At 42.1% G+C, this 24826-nt stretch overlaps 2 protein-coding genes and 1 non-coding gene across 8 annotated transcripts; all 3 read left to right on the forward strand.

Annotated features, from left to right (window-relative positions):
* Positions 1-711: 711 nt before the first annotated feature.
* tmco6 (transmembrane and coiled-coil domains 6) lies at positions 712-5692 on the forward strand. Of its 5 annotated transcripts, none has more exons than XM_018733742.2 (13): positions 712-935; positions 1136-1221; positions 1924-2045; positions 2169-2278; positions 2473-2656; positions 2743-2847; positions 3046-3131; positions 3573-3689; positions 3782-3896; positions 3981-4161; positions 4431-4525; positions 4620-4787; positions 5473-5692. In XM_018733742.2, the coding sequence occupies exons 1-13, from the start codon at positions 865-867 to the stop codon at positions 5602-5604; spliced, it is 1572 nt and encodes a 523-aa protein (XP_018589258.2). In that variant the 5' UTR covers positions 712-864; the 3' UTR covers positions 5605-5692. The 5 variants fall into 5 exon arrangements, with proteins under 5 accessions (XP_018589258.2, XP_018589262.2, XP_018589264.2 ...); XM_018733745.2 differs by having other exon boundaries at positions 855-931; positions 1041-1221; XM_018733744.2 differs by having other exon boundaries at positions 859-935; positions 1041-1221.
* Positions 5693-9158: 3466 nt separating this feature from the next.
* On the forward strand, positions 9159-9231 carry trnam-cau (transfer RNA methionine (anticodon CAU)). The gene has a single exon. It is a non-coding gene; the product is annotated as a tRNA-Met (tRNA).
* Positions 9232-15102: 5871 nt separating this feature from the next.
* LOC108922846 (UDP-glucose 6-dehydrogenase-like) lies at positions 15103-23470 on the forward strand. Of its 2 annotated transcripts, none has more exons than XM_018733232.2 (12): positions 15103-15364; positions 18092-18258; positions 18534-18635; positions 18858-19058; positions 19276-19473; positions 20786-20933; positions 21562-21656; positions 21917-22047; positions 22195-22337; positions 22614-22705; positions 22885-22995; positions 23114-23470. In XM_018733232.2, exons 1-12 carry the CDS (start codon positions 15280-15282, stop codon positions 23216-23218), a joined length of 1578 nt encoding a protein of 525 aa, XP_018588748.1. In that variant the 5' UTR covers positions 15103-15279; the 3' UTR covers positions 23219-23470. The 2 variants fall into 2 exon arrangements, with proteins under 2 accessions (XP_018588748.1, XP_018588749.1); XM_018733233.2 differs by having other exon boundaries at positions 15103-15247.
* Positions 23471-24826: the final 1356 nt, after the last annotated feature.

Genomic DNA, 24826 nt, shown 5'->3' on the forward strand with positions numbered 1-24826 from the left:
CAAGGAAACAAATGGTTTTTGAAGTGTTCAGTTTTCAGGTTTGTAAACATCTGTAAAATGTTTGTACTTCATTTGTTTAAACTTTTTTGTAGAATTAAATATTTTCATATTTAACAGTGAAAAGGTGTAATGAATATTAATTTGAAATTGTGTTGTAAAAGGAAAAGTTGTAGTCAAAAGCAAAATGTATCCAGCGAGAACTGAACAGTACTGTACTGAGCTCACAATGCATTGTACAGCTGGTAGGGTAGTGGTTATAGCTGCTGCCTTTTGGCCCACCTGTTGTAGGTTTTAATCCCACCTCCAGCTACTAATACCCTTGTGCAAGTGCTCCAGTAAATAAATTGCCCACTTGTATAAAGGGGGAAAATGATAAGATTTGGAAGAAAGCTAAATGAACAAATGTAAGGGGTAGTGTGGGAAGTACATATACTGCGCAGCAGCACAAATACCCTAAATGGGTAAATCATTTTAAGAACCTCAGTGTACAAACTTAGCATTTTGAGTCACCTTAGGCATCGCCTAAAGGAAGCGATCCGCTATTTTCACAAGCGTGAATGAATGAATAAATTAATGAATGAATGGTCAGAAAAAACTTCCACCAGCGGTGCTTTTTAATTCGTTCGGTGTTTTCTGCGTCATGTTCCTGCGACGCTCATAACCGCTGTAAGAGGGCGTTACTCGTGTATTGCTACTGACGTAATAATCCTGCGACACTAGTACGTACAGCTTCAGAACTGTAAGTGATAATATGTGAGAGTAGGCTCCGTAAATACAGAAAAAAAATCTGACTATACAATCCCTGTTTTAAGTTACATAAATTTGATAGGGACACTTAACTTATGGTCCGATTTCGTAGTTTCTATGCGCTGTGTGTATTCGTCGGTATGCGAGCCGAGTGCAGTGGAAAAAACTAAAAGCAAGGCAGAGAGTGAGTAAGTAACTTAAGTAATACTAGTAATGATGAGGTAAAATTACGATGACTTGCCGTCGCAATAAATGAAAGTGTATAGCTGCTTTAGGCATCGTGTTTTCTTAAGTTAAAGTGACGGAAGAAATGGGGAGAGAAAGCTGAGACAGGTGGCAGAGTGTGAGTCACTCACTGAGTGTGTTTCTGGACGAATCGAATGTGGAGGTTGAAGGCTGTTCGACACAAAGCGCGTCCTCAAGAGCCCAACGATGGAGAGGAACTCCGATCCGCGAGACGGCAGCGCGAGAAAGGTCGTCATCAGGCCCTTCTGATTAGTACAGACTCTTGCTCATCAGTGCACACTCTGACCTATCACTGATCAGTACAGACTCGTCATCATGATCATCAGTACTTACCGTCATGGAGTGATGACAGTAAGTACTGATGATGACGTCTCCGTACTGATAGGTCCAGACTCATCATTAACACTTTTGCACTTCAGAACAGACTCCTTATCTTCAGAACACACTTTTTACTTGAGTACAGTTATTATCAGTACTTTCTGTCATCACTCCACTCCAGTCATCATTAGTAAACATTTTTATACTTCAGTGCAGTCTCCTCGGTATAAGAAAATTTACACTTCTGACAGAACTCCTTATCTTCAGTACAGACTTTTACATTGAGTATTAACACATCACCAGTACTTACAGTCATCACTCCAGACTTGTCGTGGGTAAAAACTTTTACACTTGAAAGCAGACTCCTCATGATCAGTACAGACTTGTCATCAGTACTTACTGTCATCACTCCAGACTCGTCATGTTGCATTTCTGAATAAACTCCTCATCTTCAGGATAGACTTTTACACATGAGTTCAGTCATCATCGGTACTTAATCATCAATAAGGATGACTCGTCTTTGGTGCATTCCCGTCTTCGTGAGTAAGGCTGTTTACCTTGTATAACAAAATGATCTCTGAGAATTTTTATAAATGTCATCCTTCTCTATAGTTCTGAGACAGGCACGAAGGGACCAACAGCTTGTGAGTAAAAGACGAGTTCAAGAGGATAATGATGAAGCTGAAGAGGAAGGAGCCATGGACACTGCAGGCCATGTTCTGTCGAAGGAGCAAGTATGAGGGTTCAGACAGTGTTTTGTGTCAAGTACTGTCATCACACATGCATGTGCAGTGGTGTTCTTTTTTTTGTCTTCTGTGATATGAGATCAGCTGATTAATGCTGTCCTTCTGCACTAGGTTGTGGAACTGTTTCAGGGACTGCAGCACGGTGGGGCGAGAAAGCTGGACTACCTGCAAACCCTGAGGAAGGCCCTGCGAAGTCCAGAGGCCCAGCTCGTCTTCACGAAGTACAGTAAAGACCACTGCCTGCACAGTGATTAGCCTACCTTAGACTGTCACCATAAACAACCACAGACATAGATATTTAGGTTATGCTTTTCATTCCATTATTTTATCAGTCTGAGATTGTAACACACATGGTATCAGTTAAAGAGATGGCAAAAGAAAGTTAATTGGAGTAAGATCAGCACATGTGTTTCAGGTTGGAGAACAGCATCCATGTGATGGTGGGTCTTTTAAGCAGCTCTGATGCTCAGTGTCAGATGGAGGCAGCACACTGTCTGCACGAGCTTTCTCATTCCCCAGAACCCACAGTGGCCCCTGTCTGCCTGCCTGCCACACCCTACTTGATCACTTACCTGTCTGGACAGAGTGCCAAGTTCACGGTAAGCAACACAGCCACATACCATGAAGGTCAGATAGAGCTTATGCGTCTTTGTGTATAATTAACTCCTGCAGTGTGTGTTTGCAGGAGCTGTGTTTGTACACATTGGGGAATCTGTGTGCAGAGAGTGTGGCAGTGAGAGACAAGCTCCTGGCCCAGGGGATTGTCCCAGCGCTAGCCATCTGTATGCAGGTGAGCCCACTTGTTGTTCAGCCCATGTGTGTCTAGGTCCATTTTCTCTGGGTGTGACACCGTTCTGGACCACTGCTCATTAAGGGCCAACCAGCTGTCATCTTTTTCAAGGGCACTTTGTGTCTGACAGATGGGTGTGTGCGTGCTCAAAGCTCCATGTGAAAGAAATGACCTTTGCCTCTTTTTCTGCGGACTCAGAGACCCAGTTTTGCAGTGGTGGAAGCAGCTGGTTTCACAGTCTCCCAGCTGCTCCAGACGAAAGATGCTCCAGATAAAATTGTCCCGTGAGTGTAACAAGTTCCTTCCACCATCATACATTTTTGTATGCCCCCAGCATAACCTTTACACTGTTCTCATACTAACATCATTGTAAAACACATTCTGTCATCAATCCCTTGGGGCAGCTGATAGTATAGTGGTTAGCACTGGATCCTTTGGATCCAAAGGTTTACAGTTCAAATCTAATGGTGTAATAACCCTTGAGGAAGGTACTTACCCTAAATTGCTCTGGTAAAATTACCCAGTAAATAACTGTAAGTAGCTTAACAGTGTAAGTCACTTTAGAGAAAAGCATCAGCTGAATTAATAAATAAATGTAATCTATACAAATGTTGAGTCTTTAGAACATGAAACAATTGCCAGCATCTACATAGTCATCAGTATTGTGGCAGTCTTGTAGTCGAGAAAGAACTTGGTCTATAGCAGCAGTGTGGTGCACTTGACAGGATCATCATGGCTTCTGGGATAATTCCTCACCTGGTGGCCACTCTGCAGCCTGACCCCCAGTTTGGAATGGGCGCAGCCATCGAATGTGCATGGTGTCTGCATTACCTGACTTGCAGGTTAGAGGGTCATTTGATCCACCATGTACAGTGACAAAAGTGACAAATTCTCACTCAGCTGTGTGATCGCTACTCCTTCTCCTGTATTATAGCAACAGGGGTGATGGAACATTGGTCGACATGGGCACTGTATCAAAGTGCAGTTCCCTGCTGATTACACTGGGTGGTGCTGTGGCCAAAGGTAATACTGAGGAAGGCATTGAGCTGGTAAGTTGTCAAGGTGTGGAGATTTAAACCTGCTGAGTACATCACATAATTTCCTGCAGTGAATGTACCCCCACCTCTCCACAGCTGATCTGGCCCCTGCTGCGCTGCGTTGGGAATCTTCTGGCAGGCAATGGTTTGGACGGCCTTGGGCCACAGCTTGGGGACAGCCGGCTGCTGGCTGCGCTCTGTGTGCTGGCCCAGGCCTTCCTGCACTCCCATCCTTCCCTGGCCAAGGAATGTCTCTGGGTGTTAAACAATCTCACAGGTAACAGGGAGTCTGGCAAGTAAGGGTTCCTAACAACTCTGAAAAGTACAAGTGACATGTATTATAAAATATTATTAGGAAAATGATCTCCTAAACAGAAAACATAAAAATCTATGTACACAAAACTTGCTCATTTTACCAGTCTTTAAAATCTTTGAAGGCAAAAAGGATTAAATTCTTCCAGGTATGAGAATGAACTGCTGAGATGATGCATTGCAATGACAATGAAGTAGAATGACCTGACCCATCACTCCTGTCCTCTCCCACAGCGGATTCCAGTGTTTTCTGCTCAGCTGTACTCTTCCTCAATTTGGTCCCAGTGTTAATCCAGCTCCTGCCTTTCTCGCTGGGGATTAACACCATGGTTAGCACTGGAATCCGAGACAGTAGTGTTTTTTCAAGATGAAGCTTTGAGGAGGTGACACAGATGTGCAAATCTCTCTGCTCCAATTGTCTAGGTCCTACGGATCCTGGCTAACATTGCACATCAGGGGACCGAATACTGCTCTCAGCTGGTCCACAGAGGCCTTCTTCCCGCATTGTGTGCCACTCTCAAAATGGCCGACCCAGATGTGGTGACACTCAGCCTGGAAGTGCTCTACATTGCGCTGTTCAGCACTTCACAGGTATGGGATCTTTTGCAGATAAAACTGCACGGCAGAAGCAAATGTTTCTGTCTGCAAATAAGTGTGGCAGCATCAAGTCACCGAGAGTAGTGTCACGTCTCCTGGGCTATGGATTAAAACCTGGGTTTATCTTCTGGGGTCTATGGATATTGCGCGTTCACTCTGTTTTCACATTGGTTTCCTCCTACAGTCCAAAGATGTGTATCAGGTAGATTAGTCACTGATTAGTCTGCTAAATGAATAAATGTAAATGTATGTAATGTATAAATAAGTAAATAATTGTTGTAGGTAGCTTAACATTCTAAGACCCTTAGAAGAAAAGCATCAGCTATATGAATAAATGTAAATGTATGTGTGTGTGTGATTGCCTTGCAATGGACTGGCATCCTGTCCAGGGTGAACCCAGCCTAACACCCTGTGCTAGTGTGCAGTAGAATATCATTAACAAGTACATGGATGTAAATAATAGAAACAGACAAGGCCACGTGGTTGAAGAACAGCAATCAAACAGCCACACATCCAAGAGCTGCTGTTTCAGGTCCAAATATAAAGCGTAAATCCTGCACTGAGGAGCCGATTCTGTTGCCATCTGTTTGCTGTAAGGCAGCTCACGCATTTCACTGTATCCTTTGTTCTGGTTTATCCTCACTTCATAACCTGTGAATTTGTGGTTCTTTGTCTTCAGGCTGCGGAGGAGTTTATGAAACTGAGGGGCCCAGCAGTTCTGGAAGCTATCCAGTATAACAGCCTAACTGAAATGCGGCTCAGGGCTTCATACCTTCTTGACCATCTTCTCTCTACTCATGGCCACATGTGAATAACTATGTGTTTGTTGGGTTTAAGAAGAAAAGTTTCTAACAAAGACAAAGTTGTCATATTTAAACCTTTTCATTAAATTACTTCTGTAACAATAAAACTTGACTTGTAAATGTATCCCTATCTCAAAATCATACAAAACAGCATCATGTGTTCATAGTCTCTTTGAGTGAGGAAATGTTTATCTAGTCAGAACATGTATAGTCTGATGTCTGTCACGTGTTTAATTTGTGTTTTCCATTTTAAAGGTGGATACAGCAACATCATGAGTCAGAATTTAAAACAGAAAAGAGGACAATGAGGCATTGACAGTGTGCTCCTAACTGTGTCTTTGAAAATTCAGCGATAAGCTTTTTGACAAAGCCCTTGAGTTTGGAGAGAAGCTTAAATACACTGAGAGAGCTGTTTCAGATTTTTCATGGATTTATATTCAGTAAAGGCGCACATTATTTTGATTCATTATATAGTAGAAGTACTTACTGAAACAATTGAGTAATGATAGATGCTGATATATTAGACACACACCAATAATGTTGAGACACCAAAAGTACTCTTAAAACTGAATAATGTTCTGAGTGCAGTGAGAGACCTCGCATTTGGCTTCATCCACTGCTTGCAGACTCTGTCACTTGATCATCATTTGTGTTTCCCAGAGAAACGTTTCTTTTCTTGCCAAAACCTGCAGCACAGAAGGGGAAGCTTAGTCAGTCTTGAGGCTTAGGTGGAGGGCATTAAACATAATGCAGCCCGCTTTTGCTCCGTGGTAATAGAATGGAAGTCATTCAGACAGACTGCACTCGCTGAGATTTGAGAAGTACACATCTTAAGGGCCATAGCTGTGATCCCGTCACCGTTGAAATGTTGCAAGAAAAGATTATTTTGAATCAAAAGTAATCATTCAGATGGGGTGTTACAAAAATTATGAGAAATTCAGTTACTCATCACCACTTTTTTTTAACAAATGGTGGTTTCCTAGGTTTCAGCATCATTGTCAGCTCAAAATTCATATTGTAAATTCATGAAACTTGGTAAAAGAAAGCAGTGAAGAATAACAAGCCACTTGGCTTATTAACATTCATAGCCTATCACTGGTTTTGTTGCTGTAGCTTTTAGACTGTTAGCACATTACAGGTAAAGTACCTTAACCAGAAGACTAGCTATTTATTAAACCAAAGAGAAATTCTACACTAAAGTCCAGAGTGTACACACGCTGTCTGAAACCGCTTGTCCCAAGCAGGCTTGCAGCAAACTGGAGCCTAACCCGGCAGCATGGGACACACCCCGGACAGGAGGCCAGTCTGCAGCAAGGCACCCCACACAGGGCTTGAACCCTGGAACCACCACCCAGCAGGCCCCAGCCAAACCCACTGTGCCACCACACCCCCCAAGTCCAGAGTATTGCAATCTCTGTTTTTTCGCAAATATTTATCAACATGAACATTTAATTAATTAGTGATGTAAGTACACAGTTTGGATGTATGTAAAATGCTTTCTAAGTATCATTGCTTATTACAAAATAGCTCCTGTTTCAACTTTTACGAACAATCCAAATTTAAGCAAGTGATATCTTTGGTATAACTTCAAGCTAAATACACTCACTGAGCACTTCATTGGGAGCACTATACTAATACTGGGTAGGGCCTCCCTTTACTTTCAAAACAGCCTCAATTCTTCATGGCATGGATTCCACAAGATGTTTTAAATATTTCTTTGATATTCTGGTCCATGTTGACATGATTGTGTCACGCAATTTCTGCAGATCTGTCAGCTGCACAGTCATGTTGCGAATCTCCTGTTCTACCACATCCCAAAAGTGTTCTATTGGATTCAGGTCCAGTGACTGGGAAGGCCATTGAAGAACACTGAACTCATTGTCATGTTCATGAAACCAGATTGAGATGACTTGCTTTGTGACATGCTGGAAGTAGCCATTAGAAGATGGGTAAATTGTGGCCATAAAAGGATGTGTATGGTCAGCAACAATACTCAGGCTTCAGCATTCAACTGATGACTGATTAGTATTAACGGGCCAAGAAAACATCCCCACATCATTACACCACCACCACCATCCAGGACTGTTGACATAGGGCAGGTTGGGTCTATGGGTTCATGTTGTTGACACCAAATTCTGACCCTACCATCTGTGTGCCTCAGCTGAAATCAAGATTCATCACACCAGGCTTAGTTTTTCCAGTCTTAAACTGTCCAGTTTTGGTGAGCCTATGTCCACTGCAGCCTCAGTTTTCTGTTCTTGGTTGACAGTGGAACCTGATGTGATCATCTGCTGTTGTAGCCCCTCTGCCTCAAGATTTGATGTGTTTTACATTCTGAGATGCTTTTCTGCTCACCAGAGTTGTAAAGAGTGGTTTTCCAAGTTACCGTAGCCTTTCTGTCAGCTCGAACCAGTCTGGCCATTCTCGTCTGACCTCTCCTCAACAAGGCATTTCCGTTCGCAGAACTACCGCTCACTGGATAATTTTTGTTTTTCACACCATTCTGAGTTAACAGGCTGTTGTGTGTGAAACTCCCAGGAGATCATGCAGTTACAGAAATACTCAGACCAGCCCATAAAGTGCTGAGTGAGTGTATATTTCTTTAGAAAAAAAAAATCAATATATTATGGTCAGTGATAGAAGCAACTAGCTGAAACCTGTTGGTTTATGGACAATTTTTTCACATTTAAAGCTGTAAACCTTATGGTCTCCATATAGCCCAGCAAAAGACTGAGCAGTCATCAGTAACGAGGAACCGGACACCCGATTTACAGACACCTTGTTTTCACACTTTTGTTACAGCGCCCTTATCAAAAAAGCCTGCGAGTTCTCGTGCCGTCGTCGCCATGGCAACGCACCCAAACCGAGGCTGCTGTTTCCGGGAGGGCGGGGTGGAGAGACGGGGTCGGGGTAGATTTTGCCTAGTCTGGGTAAGAAAGCAAAATACTCATTCGGCAAAGACAAAAACACTGGCCCTACTTAGGTTTAGTGCAGTTCTGCAGCAGTTCTCAGTTGTTTGCTATTTACTGTATGTTTTATAATAATGAGAATTGTGTAATATTAATATGTGTTAAATACAAATAATAATCTGTTGTGCTGGTCTTTGCTTTTGAATGGATTTTATTTACTTTTAAAGTTATTTTACTGACATCGGCGATATTGATACAAATTATGTGGGTTAACGGTAGGATAAAATAAAAAATAAAATTATATTAATAATAGTAATAATAGGCTTTCAACGGCAAAGTCACTCAGAGGATGAAATTTCTTACCAGTTTATATAATTACCCAGGCCCGATTTTACCGAATAAAATATTTATTAATTATTATTGCGAAAATATGCTTTTAATACGCCCTGTGTTACCGGGTAGGCTCCGGTTCCCCCGTGACCCCGTATGGGACGAGCGGTTCTGAAAATGTGTGTGTGTGTGTGCTTTTATAATTTTTATATACTAAGTCCATTGATCTTATCTGAATTTTTAAAATATTTTATTCTGTTGCGTGTTTATTTTATATAGTTTGGAGTGTAATATAAGATCGATGTCCCATTTTCTCGTCAGATGCCTCGTTGGCGCAGTAGGCAGCGCGTCAGTCTCATAATCTGAAGGTCGTGAGTTCGAGCCTCACACGGGGCACAGACTTTTATTTCCCTCCAAAATTTTTAAACATATTTTTAAAATTTTACTTTCATATATATAGAAGTTGATGTATGTATTTTTTTATTTTTTATCAGCCACGTCTACACTGCAGGGTCACTGTGGTGCGGAGCCGCTCCCGAAAGCATGCGCGTTAGGCGGGGGACCGGACGCCACACTACACTACAGCAGTGCACATATATTTTAAAAACGGCCCACGTGCGATCTGGATAGGACGCAACACGTGGAAATGTGTCTCGCGGTGTCCACGCGGGGACTGTGTCGTTCGGACTGTTCTTTGCTGCAGTCATTTGATTTGAAAGCGATAATACTCATTCAGAAATGAGTCACGTGGCGAGAGCTCTCAAATATTTTCGAACGGTTTTCTGGAGAAGAACGCGACTGTCGATCATAAGAGGTGAAAACGCGGAGCGGGCCGAGAGGGACAGCTGAGCTGTTTTCCCAAGGAAACTGTGTGGAACTTTTTCTCTGGCATCTGCTTTGCAGCCTCGGGTCGGGAGAGAACACGCCGGTCTTTTCTCTGGGGAGCGGAGAACAGTCTCACCTTTGACTTACAGACCGCGCGCGCACGCGCACACGCACGCACACGCACACACAGTTTTCAAGACCTGGTGTACAGTGTAGTACCTCTGTCTGCCTTTAGAGGGCGCGTTCCCCAAACAGCAAATCTGAATCTGTCCCTCAACACATCATAGTACTGTACTGTGGTTTCTTTTATACCCTTTTTAAACCGTTTTAATAATAAATATTACATTATATATATAATATTATTATAAAACTGTTGACTATTAATAGGTTCAATACCTTCTGATCCAGCCCCCTGAGCACTGTCAAAGTGCTGCAACACCACCTTACTATAGTAAAGAACCGCATACGCAGCTTTTCATATTGTGCAGCAGTGAGTCTGTATCATGAGGGCATTTTCCACTCTTGGAGATGTTCTCTGTTGAGTAGGACATCTTGCATAAAAGAGCTAATCTTACATATAGTATCGTCCATTTAGCTGATGCTTTTCTCCAAAGCATTACATTACATTACATTTATTCATTTAGCAGATGCCTTTCTCCAAAGCGACATACATCTCAGCAGAAATACAAATGTATGCATTATATTAAGAGAAAGAGACATGGCGGCAGACATGTGATTCTCAAGTAAACCTACCGATGTTCATTCTTCAAGTAGGTGCATAAAACGAAGGATAGATGAATCCTGATAACCTTCCTACATTTTTTTAATAAGGTACACAAACATTCACATACAGTGCCGGAGTAGCAGCTTTATAGGCTTATCTGGGGTTGATCGTAACGTGCATGAACATTTACATCATACATGAGCTGGAAAGATCTTGGGCGAAGTGAGTCTGGAAAAGGTGAGTTTTCAGACCCTTCTTGAATGTAGACAGCATTTAGGCAGTTCTGAGTGAGAGGGGGAGATCATTACACCACAACGGAGCCAGAACCGAGAACCTCTGTGCTTTACTTTTCATGCAGGGGACCACCAAGCGAGCAGAAGTAGATGAGCGAAGGGGTCTGGTTGGCGTGTAGCGGTTGATCAAGTCTTGTAAATAGTTGAGAGCAGTCCTGTTGATGCAGTTGGAGACAATAACCAAGGTTAAAGAAGTATACAACTTCTTTCCCATTTATACAGCTGGGTAGTTATTTAGTGGAGAAATTCATAGTAAGTTCCTTGCTTAAGGGTATTAGAGAAATAAGTGAGATTCAAACCTGCAACCTTCAGGGATAAAGGCAACAGCTCCAACTACTATACTACCAACTGCCTCACAGTTTTTCAACAGCAACCTTTCCTTTCACAAGTAGAAAAAGGGCAGCAATGACAAGAACCTCTGTTGACGACTACTTAGGTTGAAGACATGAATTAGCAGTAGTTGTGGTAGTAACGTTGTAATTTTGTTGACTCATACAGTCATGCAATACGATTGCATTTGGCTGAACATATAAATAATAGTTTCTCCAGAAAAATACATGCATATTGTGCAATCTGAAATGCATTTATCAGTCTTTTGCAGTACTGAATCAGTACATATGGTTTGTATTGTGGTTCCAAGATAAGCCTGTCTGGTTTCTGGTAGATTAATAATTACTAATCGGAAATTCATGGTTAATCCTAGCACAAATGAAAGAATGATGTTACAAGAAAGGGTTTTTAATAGTAATTATAGATAAGGTCTAAAGAATTCTGGATGTGCAGCCAAAGGGAAGGACAAGGACTGCTGTGAGCAAACAAGATTAGGAGTACATCTGATGTTAATTAGGTGGTCAAGTGATCAGCACTCCAACTGTGATGGGGGTCCAGGTCGTGTCAGGGCTTGTTTCAGTCTCCAGTATCTACATCATTTAGTTTCTTTGCCCCAAAACTGTTTAAGTACTGCTTCAGCGTTTTCAGCCTCATAATTCATGTCTTAGCAGGGTAGGGTCTATAGCCTGAAATCTAAAGGTAGCCCAAAATTTTTCACACAGTAGTCCTGCTTTGTAACAACCACAAGTTGCAAAATTAAGTTATGGCGTGGACTCTGTACTTGGTTTGGTTTTAAATGACTACATATAATGGCATTCCTCCACAGACATTTAAAAAATGTATTTCATCTGCTGCATTTGCTTTCTTGCGCAAAACTGTAATTTCCAAGCATGGTAGGCTGCACACAAGTTCTGTGTCCTCCCTGGACCTGTGAAATGCTTGAAGAAAATCCTGAGGCTAGACGTTCGGTCAGAAAGGACACATCACAGACAGGCAGAATGTGAGCTCATCCCTGTCATTGATCCTATAAATATGACTGTTGTGATGCTCAGTAAAGAGGAAGCATTGATACAAACTTTGTGGAGAACATAGGTGGGCTATTTCTACGCAGGAAAGTAGTGGATGGAACAAAACGGTGGGTCACAGAGCTGTTGAGACCAGTATGGATACAAAAAAAAATGGGGAGACAAATTTGATACTGTTTGGACCTATTTTATCAAGATACATAATCTGAAAGAATCAGATGATAGAATTTTTTTATTAACCAGTGTGTTCATATGCAGATATATAACTATGAGGCCCCTTGAGCAGGGTGAGTGCCACTGAGTCAAATTTGACTCATGGTAACTACTCACATGGTTTTCTTAGTAAAGGAGGGTACAGAAGTTGTTTGGTTGTGAACATTCAAAGGCTACACCCAAGGCACTGTGAGGGACCAACATTACCTGATACAGCACCATGTCCTTGAGTTACCTAGCCCCCAAAAAGATAATTGTGATCCAAAATGTGTTTTCTGCTTTTTCTAATTCATCAAATTGAAGATATTTATCAATACAATGTAATGCAAGTTTATATAGTGAATGTGCTTCAGTCATTCAATTTATGGCTGTAAAACTTGAATGACAACGGCCTGTAAATATGATCTTTGAGGTTCTTCCTGGGACTTCACTTTTCCCCATCTCGAAACCTTAACTGCAGGGGGGTGTAGCCACACTGAGAGGAAGAACAGCTGTTGCACCAGTGCTGTGTGTTTAAAGTCTGAGAAAGGCTCATTATGTTGGTGCCATTCAAGAGTGGTTATAAACAGCCAAAGCTGGGAGGAGGAAATTCCTCGACAAAGTTCATTTTGCTCTAGCAAAAACTTGTCTAATTCCCTCGGCTCTCCTTCTCTCCCACTGTGTAGCGGAGCAGGAGGATCAAGAAGGGTGGTTGTTTGAATAATTTGTAAAGCAAGCCTCCAAAGCTTCTCTAAAGGCCCCACTGCTGAGCTGCCATAGTAACCAGACCTAAAAATTAGGGATGAGGCCTAAATAGAGGGGCTGAAATGGACACAGTGGAGCAGAGCTTAAACCCTGCATGCACTCCTCTCCGTTGATGTTCAAGCTGAGCAGTACTGCTTCTCATCGACACCTTTGAGGCGCTTGGTCTAAGTGAATGAAGCATCATACAAATGTGAAACTCACACAATTTCTTTTTATATTCCAAATAATGTCATTTGTGATGTTGTGCCCAATTTAAATACCTGCCTCACAATTCCAGCTCTTTAACCAGGCCATGTTCCTCTCTGAAACTCCAAATCACAGCCATAAAAAAAGCGTCCCCGTTAACGTCGGCAGGGGTTTAAGTGACGCAAGCCCCGGGTCTAAACCTCTGCATGGGGTATGTTCTTCGCCTTCTGTTTCTCATCAGTCGAGCTGAGTCTGCCCCGTTGTTCGGCACAACCTCCCCCCACCCAGAGGGACACACACTGCTGAATCAGAGCCTCTAATGGGGCCGAGGTCGGCACACTCACTCCATCCATCAGCAATGCCGCGAAAGCCATGGAAACTGGGACAAACTAAATATTTTCTCATGTATTTTTTGTTCTTACTGTTGGGGGCTTGTTAAGCTTCCTTTCGAGCTGAATCAATTAACAGTCTTGAATGTGATGCTATTCTTGCATTACGTTACCAATGACAAACTGTGAATAACTTATGGGAGCGTCCCCGTTTCTTTTTTTCTACGTACTTTATAACCACAGGACAAGTATTTTCTTTTAATCTATTAAAACACATTCTGTGATGTGAGTACTCTTTATTACACTAACACTAATCCTGCCTCACTGGGCACGGCTTTTTGGGAAGCAATGTGATTTTCATAAGTGACTGGATCTGAACTCTGAAGATGGTAATCTTGTGTTAAATTGGACCCGAAGGGCATAAAGAATAGCCAAATTGTTACACTGGCATCTCAGATCCAAGCCCTGACATTGGAGCTTTCACGTGAAGTACTGTTATTTATTGTTATTGTTTATTAGCATTACTCATTGTCATTGTTATTGTTTTGTGCAGTATTTCTATTGTTTTTTGTTCATAGTCTGTGGGGAAGCGTTCAAGAAGAATTTCACGATACTTGTACACAGTACTTGTACCTATGACAATAAACTTGAAACTTGAAACCTGAAGTAGATCTTCAGCAGAGCTGGATAAAGGTGTAAAGGGTTTGGTGCCCTAGGTGTTCAACTTCCTGGCCAAAGATCAAATGCGCTAAGTTGTGATCGCACTCCTTCGCTTGAGTTTAATGGTCACCCCCAAGAGGGGCTGGGGTTGCTTTTCAGATCATTTCATACTTGAGCTGTAAAGAACTGCTGGTAAAGAAAAAGAAGGGAGGAAATGGAGACAAAGGTCGCTGAATGGTGACAGGAAGTGTGTCGCTCGAGAGTGAAAAAGAAGAACGGAGATGTGCGGCAAAAGTAAGATGGATGAGGGGGGAAGAAATGAAACGATAACTCGGGTTTGTAAAAATAAATTTTCACAGAAAGACACGCTGCATTCTGAGGATAGGAGGTGACAAATGGAGGGATAAAAAGCTCAGTGAAAAGAAGAAGTAGGTGAATGACTGGGGGGTGGAGGGGTATGGAGGACAGAATCATGGCAACACAGATTACAGGCCCTTCTGGAAGAGATTAGCTCTTTCCTGAGGCCCGTCTGTGATTCTTCGAGTTTTGGCAGGCCATTGTGTATATCTAGATACACCCAAATGCCAAATTCGCTAAATACTTTTATTTACTTTGTCTGGGAAAAATTATGCACGTCAGTTTTACCTGAGGCAAGGGTGATAACTTTTCTCTCGTGCGTATATGGCGCTTCAGCTAGTTTACAGAGGAACACGGTTTTAATTTGCCAACAACCTCAACACGTCCGTCAACCGCACTAAGACGCGAAGTTATATGACACGATAAGATAGTGTGAGAGGTATTCATTCATTCATTCATTCATTTATTTATTTATTCATTTAGGCGGCTTCAAGCACTGGCTCGTCCCGGGACGGGGCCGCGTGAGGAAATGATGTCAGCGAACGAGACACCCCTCCCATCCCCCCTTCCGTGCCGGTGCGGAACGCAGCGCAGCGGCTCCAGAACAGACACGCGTACGGGCATCTTCTCTCCGTCCAGGGAAGCGCAGCGCTCGCCACGTTTTCCTGAGCTCCTCCTGCGGTTTCCTCGGACACATCAGTTGAAGGTTTCAGTCGGATAATCCTGGTTAGTTTTACCCACACAAAGCAGTCAGAGGCATGATGATGTTGTTGAGTGGGTTCTGTAGCAGTTCGAGAGCCGTTTTCACCGCGACCCAGCCACCAGAAGTAGAAGCGGGTAACGGTAAGAATCGAATGTTGGGACGACCGACGTCGAGAGTCTCCTGCCAGCCGTAGTCAGTATAAATAGTAGTTCAAAACGAACAAACTAAATCGTTTGTGTCTCTTGGCTGCTCGTGACCGTTAACTTTGTTGTTTAGACGAGTATTTGTACAGTTTCACTGTGAAAAGTGGTTTGCCGGAGCGGCTTGACTAACTCCGCGAATTTGCCTCAGTGAGACGGTAGAGTTGTTCTTTTTTCTTCGCCTCACACCTCAAAAACCACTTCTCCCGCTGTTCTAGTGCACAGCTCGCGTATGATACAGCTTTTGGGAAACACTTATTAAATTACTTTTAACTTTCCGTTTCTGTGTTCGGCAGATTGGAAGGCGTTCCGTTGTTACGTCGCGGCTCATCTTTAAATTACTGTTACCGAACGAACGTAATATTAATATTTCCATTCTCTAGCTGTGTTGATCATTTTCAGTAGCACCGTGGTGTTGAGGAGGGAGTGTATAATACTGTACTACCTTGTGTTGCCTTACCTCTGTTACGTTTTACACTAAATGGACAACTTGTGCCGTCTAGTAACACATGCGTGGTGTCGTCTTTTTTTTTTTTTTTTTTAAACAAACCATGAAGTTTGATCAGTTGCCAAAGGGTAAATCTGGTAAGGTGTCCAAACTTGTCTGTTGATGAGAAAGTACCTCAGTGAGGCAATATGGTAAGATTACTGGAACCCAGATGAGCAGGTAACTCTGATTTATGTTAAGATGGTATAATTAATCTACGAGATTTCACCTTCAGTCTACAAGATTCAGTTAGTAATATTCATAATTTACTCCATAACTAATCTGATGAGCTCAACATGAAACTGTACACTTTAAAGTCAATGGGACCAATTCACATCTCTTCTTCCATTTAAAGTGTATTGGTGGATTTGAGCTCAGATGGCTTGTCAGGAGGTGTTTTTCTTGGACAGACTGCCACTTCAGCTCTGGAGACTTATTGTCCACTGAGCTGCCAAAGCCTGGACAGACTGCTTCTTTCAGGACCAGCCTTCATATTAATGTGAGAGACTGGAATAATGAATTGCTTGTGTGTGCTGAGAGACCTGTGGAATGGGATGGCTTTGTGAACACACACTCACTGTGGCTTGTGTGCCCAGGAGAGAAACTTTGTGCAGTAAAATGTGGGATTGCGGTGTGCTGAAGGATGGGTGGTGGAATGGGGGATGTGGATAGGTAGGAGATCTCTGTGTACGTGGAAGGACAAGGAGACTTGAGTTTAGGATCAGTGTATTTTTAGTTTAACAACATATGGTGTGTTCATAAGGCCCAACTGAGCAAATAAGGTGTAATTTTCTCATCAACAGTGACTGACAAACCAGAGAGCTAGAGTAAATAAATAAGGTTGGATACCTGCAGGGAGTCTCTAAAGGGCTGGTAAGTACATAGGAACAGAGTGGGGGGGTTAAATACAGAAGAAGTAACCAAAGATGCTTGCTGTGTTTTTTTTTTTTTTTTTTAAATTATCTTCTAAGAACAGAGAGATGCCCCAGGACACGTAGAACAGATGGTTTAGCTCTCTGTCAGAGGTTTCCAAATGCACCACTTGTGGGGGGGATCCTGCAGATGGGATTAAATAGTCCTTTAGGGATTTAACATACAGAGAAAAACTTTTAAAGGAGACAGACTTAAACATCATCCTAAACTGTTTTCTCTTTGTCACTTTTAAAATTTCTACATAGAATGAAATGGATAGAGCACATGAGTTTGAGAGAAGGTGGTGATTATAATATACAGGAATTTGTGGTTTTGAGGATGATGTGGCTCGGAAGCTTTTTTTTTTTTTTCATTTTTAGGAAAGTAAATTTTTTTATGGAATGTTACTGTAGATTTGTTTGTACCTTCTTCTGTTGAGGTATTGTTACAGCATCTCTGAAATAACTTAGACCAGTCATGTCTAAAATGTTTAAGAATATGTATCTTTTTTTATTCTGGGTGAGAGCGTATTGGAATTAAAGTAAAATTATGAATCTGAAATGTTGACCCAGCAGGTATCTCTGCCTCCTTACAGTGCCTGGGCTGTTTGAGTGCAGGTTCAAATGCAGCTCTGCATTGGACAAGAGGCTATTGATAATGAGTGAATAAATAAAAGCTTACTTATAGTTGGTGCATAAGTGGAACATTTACAAATGGTGTACACTGTAGATATACTGCACTAGAAACAACATTTCATGGTAAAATCCTTTGTAGTATTAAAAATCTAATGATGGTCTGCCTCTTGTTGGTTGTCTGAAATGCAGGGGCAGTTCAGCTGGCACTTTATACTTGGGAAACCCCACACACACACACACACACACACACACACACACACACACACTGTCTGAAACCGCTTGTCTCGAGAGGGGTCGCGGCAAGCCAGAGCCTAGCCCGGTAACACAGGGCACAAGGCTGAAAGGGGAGGGGACACACCCAGGATGGGACCCCAGTCCACTGTAAGGCACCCCAAGCAGGACTCAAACCCCAGACCCACCACAGTGCAGGCCCCAGCCAAACCTGCTGTGCCACTGCACCCCGTCTTGGAAAACTAGTAAATGTAAAATAGCTTTGATTTGAGGTTGGGGGAACAGCCAGCACATGCTGTGTGTTCTCATAGGAAGAGCATTAGGATCACCAATTGATCCATACTGTTTCTTCTATCTGTGCTGCCTTCCCTTCCGAATTTGTCTTCTTTTTCACCCTCATAGCAAGCATGGTGCAGGTGAGGAGGATTTGCTGCATTGGGGCGGGGTATGTGGGTGGACCAACCTGCAGCGTCATTGCCCAGATGTGCCCAGAGGTAACGGTCACAGTTGTGGATGTGAATGAGGAGCGAATACGAGCCTGGAATTCGGAAAACCTCCCCATCTTTGAGGTGAGCCTCGCGTCTAATTTGGTTAGGAGTGGTATGCTCGTATTATTTTTTCATTTGCTTAAAATTAAGTATAAACTGTTTCACTTACAGTTAAGGTAGTAATGTTGAATGTTTTAACTGCACCTACTTTTTGCGCTCAAGCCATATAAAATATGAATATATCACTGTTGCCATCAGTTATTTTCCTGCCTAGTTTAAAGGTTGTTAAAAGCAGCTCATCTGTTCAGGTGTATTCAATTACATGCCCCTCCGTCTCCTCCTCCTTCCATTTGCAGCCTGGGCTCCAGGAAGTGGTGGAGTCATGTCGTGGAGTTAACCTTTTCTTCTCCACGGACATAGACAGTGCAATCCAGGAGGCAGACCTGGTATTCATATCGGTAAATGCTCTAAAACTCTCTCACTGCTGTCTAACAGATTAAATTTTACCTGCTGACCTTTAACTGGGAACCCTGTTATATCCATTTCATATGTACTATGTGCAGCTCACCATTCACTTTGTGAAGTGATTGAAAATCTGCAGCACTTTAGTAGTGGACTTCTTGATTTTCCCTTGGCCAATATTTCTACTGCATTGCATTCAACTGTTAATGATATGCTAGGTGAACACCCCTACCAAGACCTTCGGCATCGGAAAGGGAAGGGCAGCAGACTTGAAATACATTGAGGCATGTGCACGCCGCATTGCTGATGTCTCCAATGGTTGTAAAATTGTGGTGGAGAAGAGCACGGTGCCCGTAAGGGCCGCCGAGAGCATTCGCCGCATCTTCAATGCCAACACAAAGAGCACCTTGAGCTTTCAGGTGACTAAAAGTGGTTTTTGTGAAGCCATATTCCTGTAGGTCTTAATATCCTTGCCTTCATGCTACATATCTTGCATTGTATTTGTTGAAGTTATAACAGATGTGGTCAGTCACTCATTAACTTGCAGTACCTTAATATCATTTCTAAAACCTTGGTCATAAAATAGCATGGGATTGAGTTTTTGACTTAATTTAAGATCCAAATTGTTCCCCTCAGGTTCTCTCTAACCCAGAGTTCTTGGCAGAAGGAACAGCCATCTCAGACCTTAAAAACCCAGACCGGGTGCTTATTGGAGGGGATGAAACTCCTGAAGGCCAACGAGCCATTGAGGCTTTGCGTAGCATCTATGAGCACTGGGTCCCCAAGGAAAAGATCATCACCACCAACACTTGGTCCTCTGAGCTGTCCAAGCTGGTAAGACACACTGTACCCCTGTGGTCTCAAGAACACACACACACACACACACACACACACACACACACAGAGAAACCACTTATCCCAATCGGAATCACAGCAAGCTTGAGCCTGACCCAGCAACACAGAGTGTAAGGCTGGAGGGGGAGGGGACACCCAGGATGGGATGCCAGTCCATCACAAGGCACCCCAAGCAGGACTCAAACCCCAGACCTGCCATAGAGCAGTACCTGGCCAAACCTGCTGCGCCACCACACAGTCTTAAGAAGTATTAATCCAAGTTTCAAACTAGGTGTGTTCTGAATAATCTTTGATAAACTGCTTTAAAGTGTAATGAAAATATATACCTTTTGTAATAAAATACAAGTTTGTACAATAAATTGCTTTCGATTCAGTACATCAACACTTTTGCCTTTTATGTGGTCATTTTACATTCACAACAGGTGAAAGTTGTCATATGAAGTTTTTCAAAGGAATAATTCAGTCCCTATCCAGTTTAGTTGCTGCATGGCACTCAGGCTACGTTACACACTGTGGGAACACAATACAAAATTGGGAAACAAGAATTGGTAAACATAGCCAGTAGTTCTAATGGCACTATTTCAACCAGTAGTTCTTATATAAAACAAGTAACTTGGTGGGCAGCACAGTTGTTGCTCAGTTTTAAGGCTGCCTGCGAGCCAGTATAAGGACAGCTCAATAAAAAAAAATAGTGAAAACGCAGAGCTATCCAGACATAGGTTAAAACAACAGTTTTATTCAGGACACAATGAGATATAAAAAGACTTGCACTGCTTTCACCAATGGAGAAAAGCAGCATAGTTCCAGAATACCTCAGTCCTGCTTTGGACAAGTGGTAACTGATATTGAATAAATGAAAATATAACACTAAAATGCACACAACGATTACAACATAATATTAAATATGTGTTATCGGTAGCAAACATAAAATACCATTTTACTATTTTAATTTATTTTAGGTGACATTTATTGCCTGTAAACCAATTTTTTTCTCATAAGAAATAATGGTAATTTGACTCCCTCTCACTGCATTGATTCACAGGGGTGATTCCTAGAACAAATTACCCCTTGTTTCAGGGATGGATGTACCGTAGTTGACTTTTCGCCTTCCTCTCCAGCTTTACGCCTAGTAAACAGTGCTACATTTTTACTATCCCTTTATTTTATCTTTTGGAAGCCTACTTATTAGCTTTGACATGTTTTTACTTAGATATTGAACTTTTTTCTTTTCCACACTTCAGCTCATCTTACCCTCCTCTTTTGTTTCTTTGCATGGCCTGTCCCCTTGTAGGCAGCAAATGCCTTCCTGGCCCAAAGGATCAGTAGCATAAACTCCATCAGTGCCCTGTGCGAGGTTACGGGGGCAGACGTTGAGGAAGTGGCACATGCCATTGGCACAGACCAGAGGATTGGAAGCTGCTTCCTGAAAGCCAGTGTGGGTGAGTGAGTCAGTCATGAATAAAGGTAGCCAAAGCTGCTAATACCTTGTTGCATATTTCTACAGTGGGGCATCCAGTGGTGCTGCTGTTAATTTATGCCCTGAACTTAACAAGAACCAGAAAAGAAACTCTTGTAGTTCCTCAAAGCAGGGTGCTTACATTTAGGTATTATGTTGTATGCTAGTAATATAGCCTCATGAGTTTTTCATTGTCTGACCGTAAATGTTTCAGTAACAGTTTATTTCTAATGTTAATGAAAGTATTATAATATAGTTCAGTGTGTTCATTGTCTTTATGTACAAAATTAAATCACAGTTCAGTTAAATGTCAGGCTCGGCAGTTTGTCTGCTGTGCAGCTGTAAAACATTCAGTGGATTCATGGTCTGAGCTCTTACTGAACCTCAAGTCCCATTTAACAGTGACTTTTAGTGGTGCTAAAAACAAGAAACAAGATGTGCAGTGTAAGGGGTTTCATCAGTGTTTTGTGAACTTTGTGCTGATTGTCTTTTGTTAAAACTGTATTTCATAATTTTGCTATTTCTCTAAAGGAGCAACAAATGGTGTTGGCAAACAGATGTGCCCAAAGCAGACCATTTCTGTTCAGCTGAGTTCATTGCATCTTTGACAGGGTTTGGTGGCAGCTGTTTTCAGAAAGATGTTCTTAACCTGGTGTACCTGTGCGAGGCTCTGAACCTACCTGAGGTGGCCAGATATTGGCAACAGGTGAGCAAGAACAAAGCAGTTTGTCCGGTTAATATTTTTGAGTTTTGGATGGATTACCCAGCCCCACCTCTGTTTGATTTGGAATTTATGAATAACACAATAAAAAGATCCAACTTTTGTTTATCTGGATTTAGTAGCTAAACTTATAGCATCTATATCATTTTAAATGTGTGGAATCCCATAACCTTTTGAGTTGTGTAAATATGTGCTTATGTATGTATACTACTGGGCGAATAAAGTTTTCCTCTGTTTTGCTACAGGTTATCGAAATCAATGACTACCAACGACAGCGCTTCTCCTCAAGAATAATCGGGTGTCTCTTCAACACAGTAACAGACAAGAAGATAGCACTGCTGGGCTTTGCCTTCAAGAAGAACACCGGTGACACCAGGTAGGACTCCATCCCATCTTATACCTTCTCATCACTGTCATTCTGCTCACTGACAATGGCTGGGTGGTGATGGCAGTTGCATTTTGTGTCCAGTGTTGGGACTGAGCTGGTGTTACACAATCTGTTGCTCGCATTTCTGTCTTCTAGGGAGTCGTCCAGCATCTATATCAGTCGGTACCTGATGGATGAAGGTGCCCGGCTGCACATCTATGACCCAAAAGTAAAGAAGGAGCAGATCATTCAAGATCTTTCACAGTCCACGGTATCTGACAGAGACAATGCCCACAGAGGTAGGGTCAGCTGTTTTCTTTTTTCTCCCTGCTAATAAAAAAGATCTTAATGAGCAAAGATAAAATACAAACTGTCATTTCATCCAGAATGTCCCAAAGAAATGTTTCCCATTCAGCCAGTAGCTACAGAGAGTTCTGGGTGGAGAAGTGCTGGGTGTTTTGCTGTCCCAGGAATGCTGGAGAACCTTGAAATGGACTATAATTACATTGCCACAGACTCTGCTAGCAGTTGAACTTACCTGGTGCATGTTGTCCATTGTCATTGCCTCTCCTCAGTGTCACAGCTGGTCACCATTGCCACAGACCCATATGCTGCCTGTGAAAATGCCCATGCCATTGTGATCTGTACAGAGTGGGACATGTTCAAGGTGTGTGGTTTTGGGGTTTACTTGGGTTGGAAAAGGACTGTTTCTAAGTGAAACAAGATCAGACTTGTTGGTCTCCACTTGGGTGCTCAGGTGCAACATAGTGGACTTTGAGCAATGTTTTGCTGACTGTGACATTATAACCCAAAATCTTCAGTCCTCTAATGATGTATGTACAACAGGAGCTGGACTATGAGCGAATCTACAAGGCCATGCTGAAACCAGCCTTCATCTTCGATGGCCGAAGGATCCTTGACAGCCTTCATGACCAGCTCCAACATCTTGGCTTCCAGGTACCACATCTAGCACTGGGGTCCTTCAGCAGCCTCCTGAGCTTGCTACTGAAGCCTGAAGCATGAGTTCTTGTCCATTAAGAACATTCCCATTAAAGTGATCTGTGTTATCCTGCAGGTGGAGACCATTGGCAAGAGGGTAAGCCAGAGGATTCCCTTCACTGCAAGTAATGATGTCTCAAAATCAGACCAACAGCCCCCTCCCAAGAAAATCAAATTATGAGCTGTTTCCAGGTGATCTCTTCAAGCAAAGGAATTGTTGTCCGCTGGGAAAAAATATGGTGTCGCTTTCCAGGAGGTTCATTATTAGCTTTTGTCATAGCATCATAATTTATTTTATTTTTTTTGTACACCCAGGTCTTTGTTTTCCCAAAGATGCCCATTCATCAGAGTTTCATAAATAGCTTAACCTCTTCACTTTTTTTAAGGACCAGTTTTTAAACACCAAAAGTTTTAATGCATACTTTTTTTTTTTTTTTTTTTCTTCCCCCCCCTCTGGGGTGGTATCTTACTTATGTTGTGCTTGTTGACCTGTATTGTTCAAACTGGCTGTCAAGTGACATCTCTCCACCCACTGTTTCAATGTAAATATGTTGGTTTTTAAATTTAGTATTTTAAATTCATATAACTGGATTATGATGTTCAAATAAGTATGTGTGGATTCTCTATTTTGCTGATAAAGCTTATTATATTTCAATCCAAGACCTTCCCCCATCCAGTACGTGTTTTGGGGTTGAGTGTAAAAGTTTGCAACCCAGCAATATCTATTTTCATAAAACTGTGAAGGATGTATATGTAAACTAAACAAATGTTTTACATACATACTATAATGTATCTTTTGTATATTTACTTTTGTGTCTTTTTTTTTCCCCTACAATAGTCAGTGAAAAAACCATCAGAGGTGTGTAGGTGACTGAGACCTGGCTGGCTGGAAATACACAGACATACAGCTGTAAGGCTCGAACTAATTCCGCTTGGACTGCAGTTTATAGCGATTTGGACTCGAAGCCAGGCAGACAGATGGAGCTCTGATTGCTCCAGAAAACATCACACTACAGATGGTGTCCACAGAATTTGTCCTTGGTACTTATAAAATCTTTGAAAAACCTTTGTTATGAATGGCATGCATACTGAAAGTTCTTAAATATTTTTATGAGTGATGCTTCTGGTCCTTTCCTCATTGCTGCTTAATGGGTGGATGGGGCGAATTGATAGCCCTGGCACACATTCTGGTTTTTTCAGTGTCCTTGCTGTCCTCACAGCTGACACATTTTGCCCCTTGGTCTCTGCAAGTTATGATTTTGCAAACCGTTTTGAGCCCTGGGTTGTTGCTGGATCTTGACATCCAGCTGCCCATCGAATAGGTTCCTGAAAGTTCCAGCACTTGTCTACCCTGCCATGTCCTCAACCTTTCAAGCAAATATGTCTTTTAAGATTGGAAAGGAACAGTACCTTCTGCCAAAGTTGAAAGAGAAACCATTCACATTTTTCACCATCACGTTGAAATGAGTGGCCTAGATAAACTGAAATCTTATCAAGGCCTTTCTGTTAGAGGGTAGCCTTGCATGACAACAAAGAACTGTTTTGAAAGCAAGTGGAATTTTTCTCGGGCAGTAGTGCATAAAACATTTTCACCTTGGCATAGCTCTCATACCTCTTCCTGAAATGACTATGACAAAGCATAGTCACTTAATGGTCTGTTGGTGGTCATAATTTTTTAAAATCCTTTGATGCAGGGGTGTGAATGGCTGACATAACTCAGCTGTAGGTTTAAATTAAAATGTCTTATGTAACATTTTTAGGGTTAATATTCATTCTGGATTCACACACT

The sequence above is a fragment of the Scleropages formosus genome, chromosome 13, assembly GCF_900964775.1.
Source record: "Scleropages formosus chromosome 13, fSclFor1.1, whole genome shotgun sequence".
In the NCBI taxonomy this organism is placed as follows: domain Eukaryota; kingdom Metazoa; phylum Chordata; class Actinopteri; order Osteoglossiformes; family Osteoglossidae; genus Scleropages; species Scleropages formosus.

What these genes read in the sequence shown, in the direction of transcription:
- tmco6 (XM_018733742.2), top strand. Translation starts at nt 865, where the DNA reads ATGCGCTGTGTGTATTCGTCGGTATGCGAGCCGAGTGCAGTGGAAAAA. An exon ending in AAAAGCAAGGCAGAGAGTGA is followed by an intron (nt 936 to 1,135) that starts GTAAGTAACTTA and finishes TCGAATGTGGAG; the next exon opens with GTTGAAGGCTGTTCGACACA. An exon ending in GGTGTTAAACAATCTCACAG is followed by an intron (nt 4,162 to 4,430) that starts GTAACAGGGAGT and finishes CCTCTCCCACAG; the next exon opens with CGGATTCCAGTGTTTTCTGC.
- LOC108922846 (XM_018733232.2), top strand. Translation starts at nt 15,280, where the DNA reads ATGATGATGTTGTTGAGTGGGTTCTGTAGCAGTTCGAGAGCCGTTTTC. An exon ending in CCTCTGAGCTGTCCAAGCTG is followed by an intron (nt 19,474 to 20,785) that starts GTAAGACACACT and finishes GTCCCCTTGTAG; the next exon opens with GCAGCAAATGCCTTCCTGGC. An exon ending in AAGAACACCGGTGACACCAG is followed by an intron (nt 22,048 to 22,194) that starts GTAGGACTCCAT and finishes TCTGTCTTCTAG; the next exon opens with GGAGTCGTCCAGCATCTATA.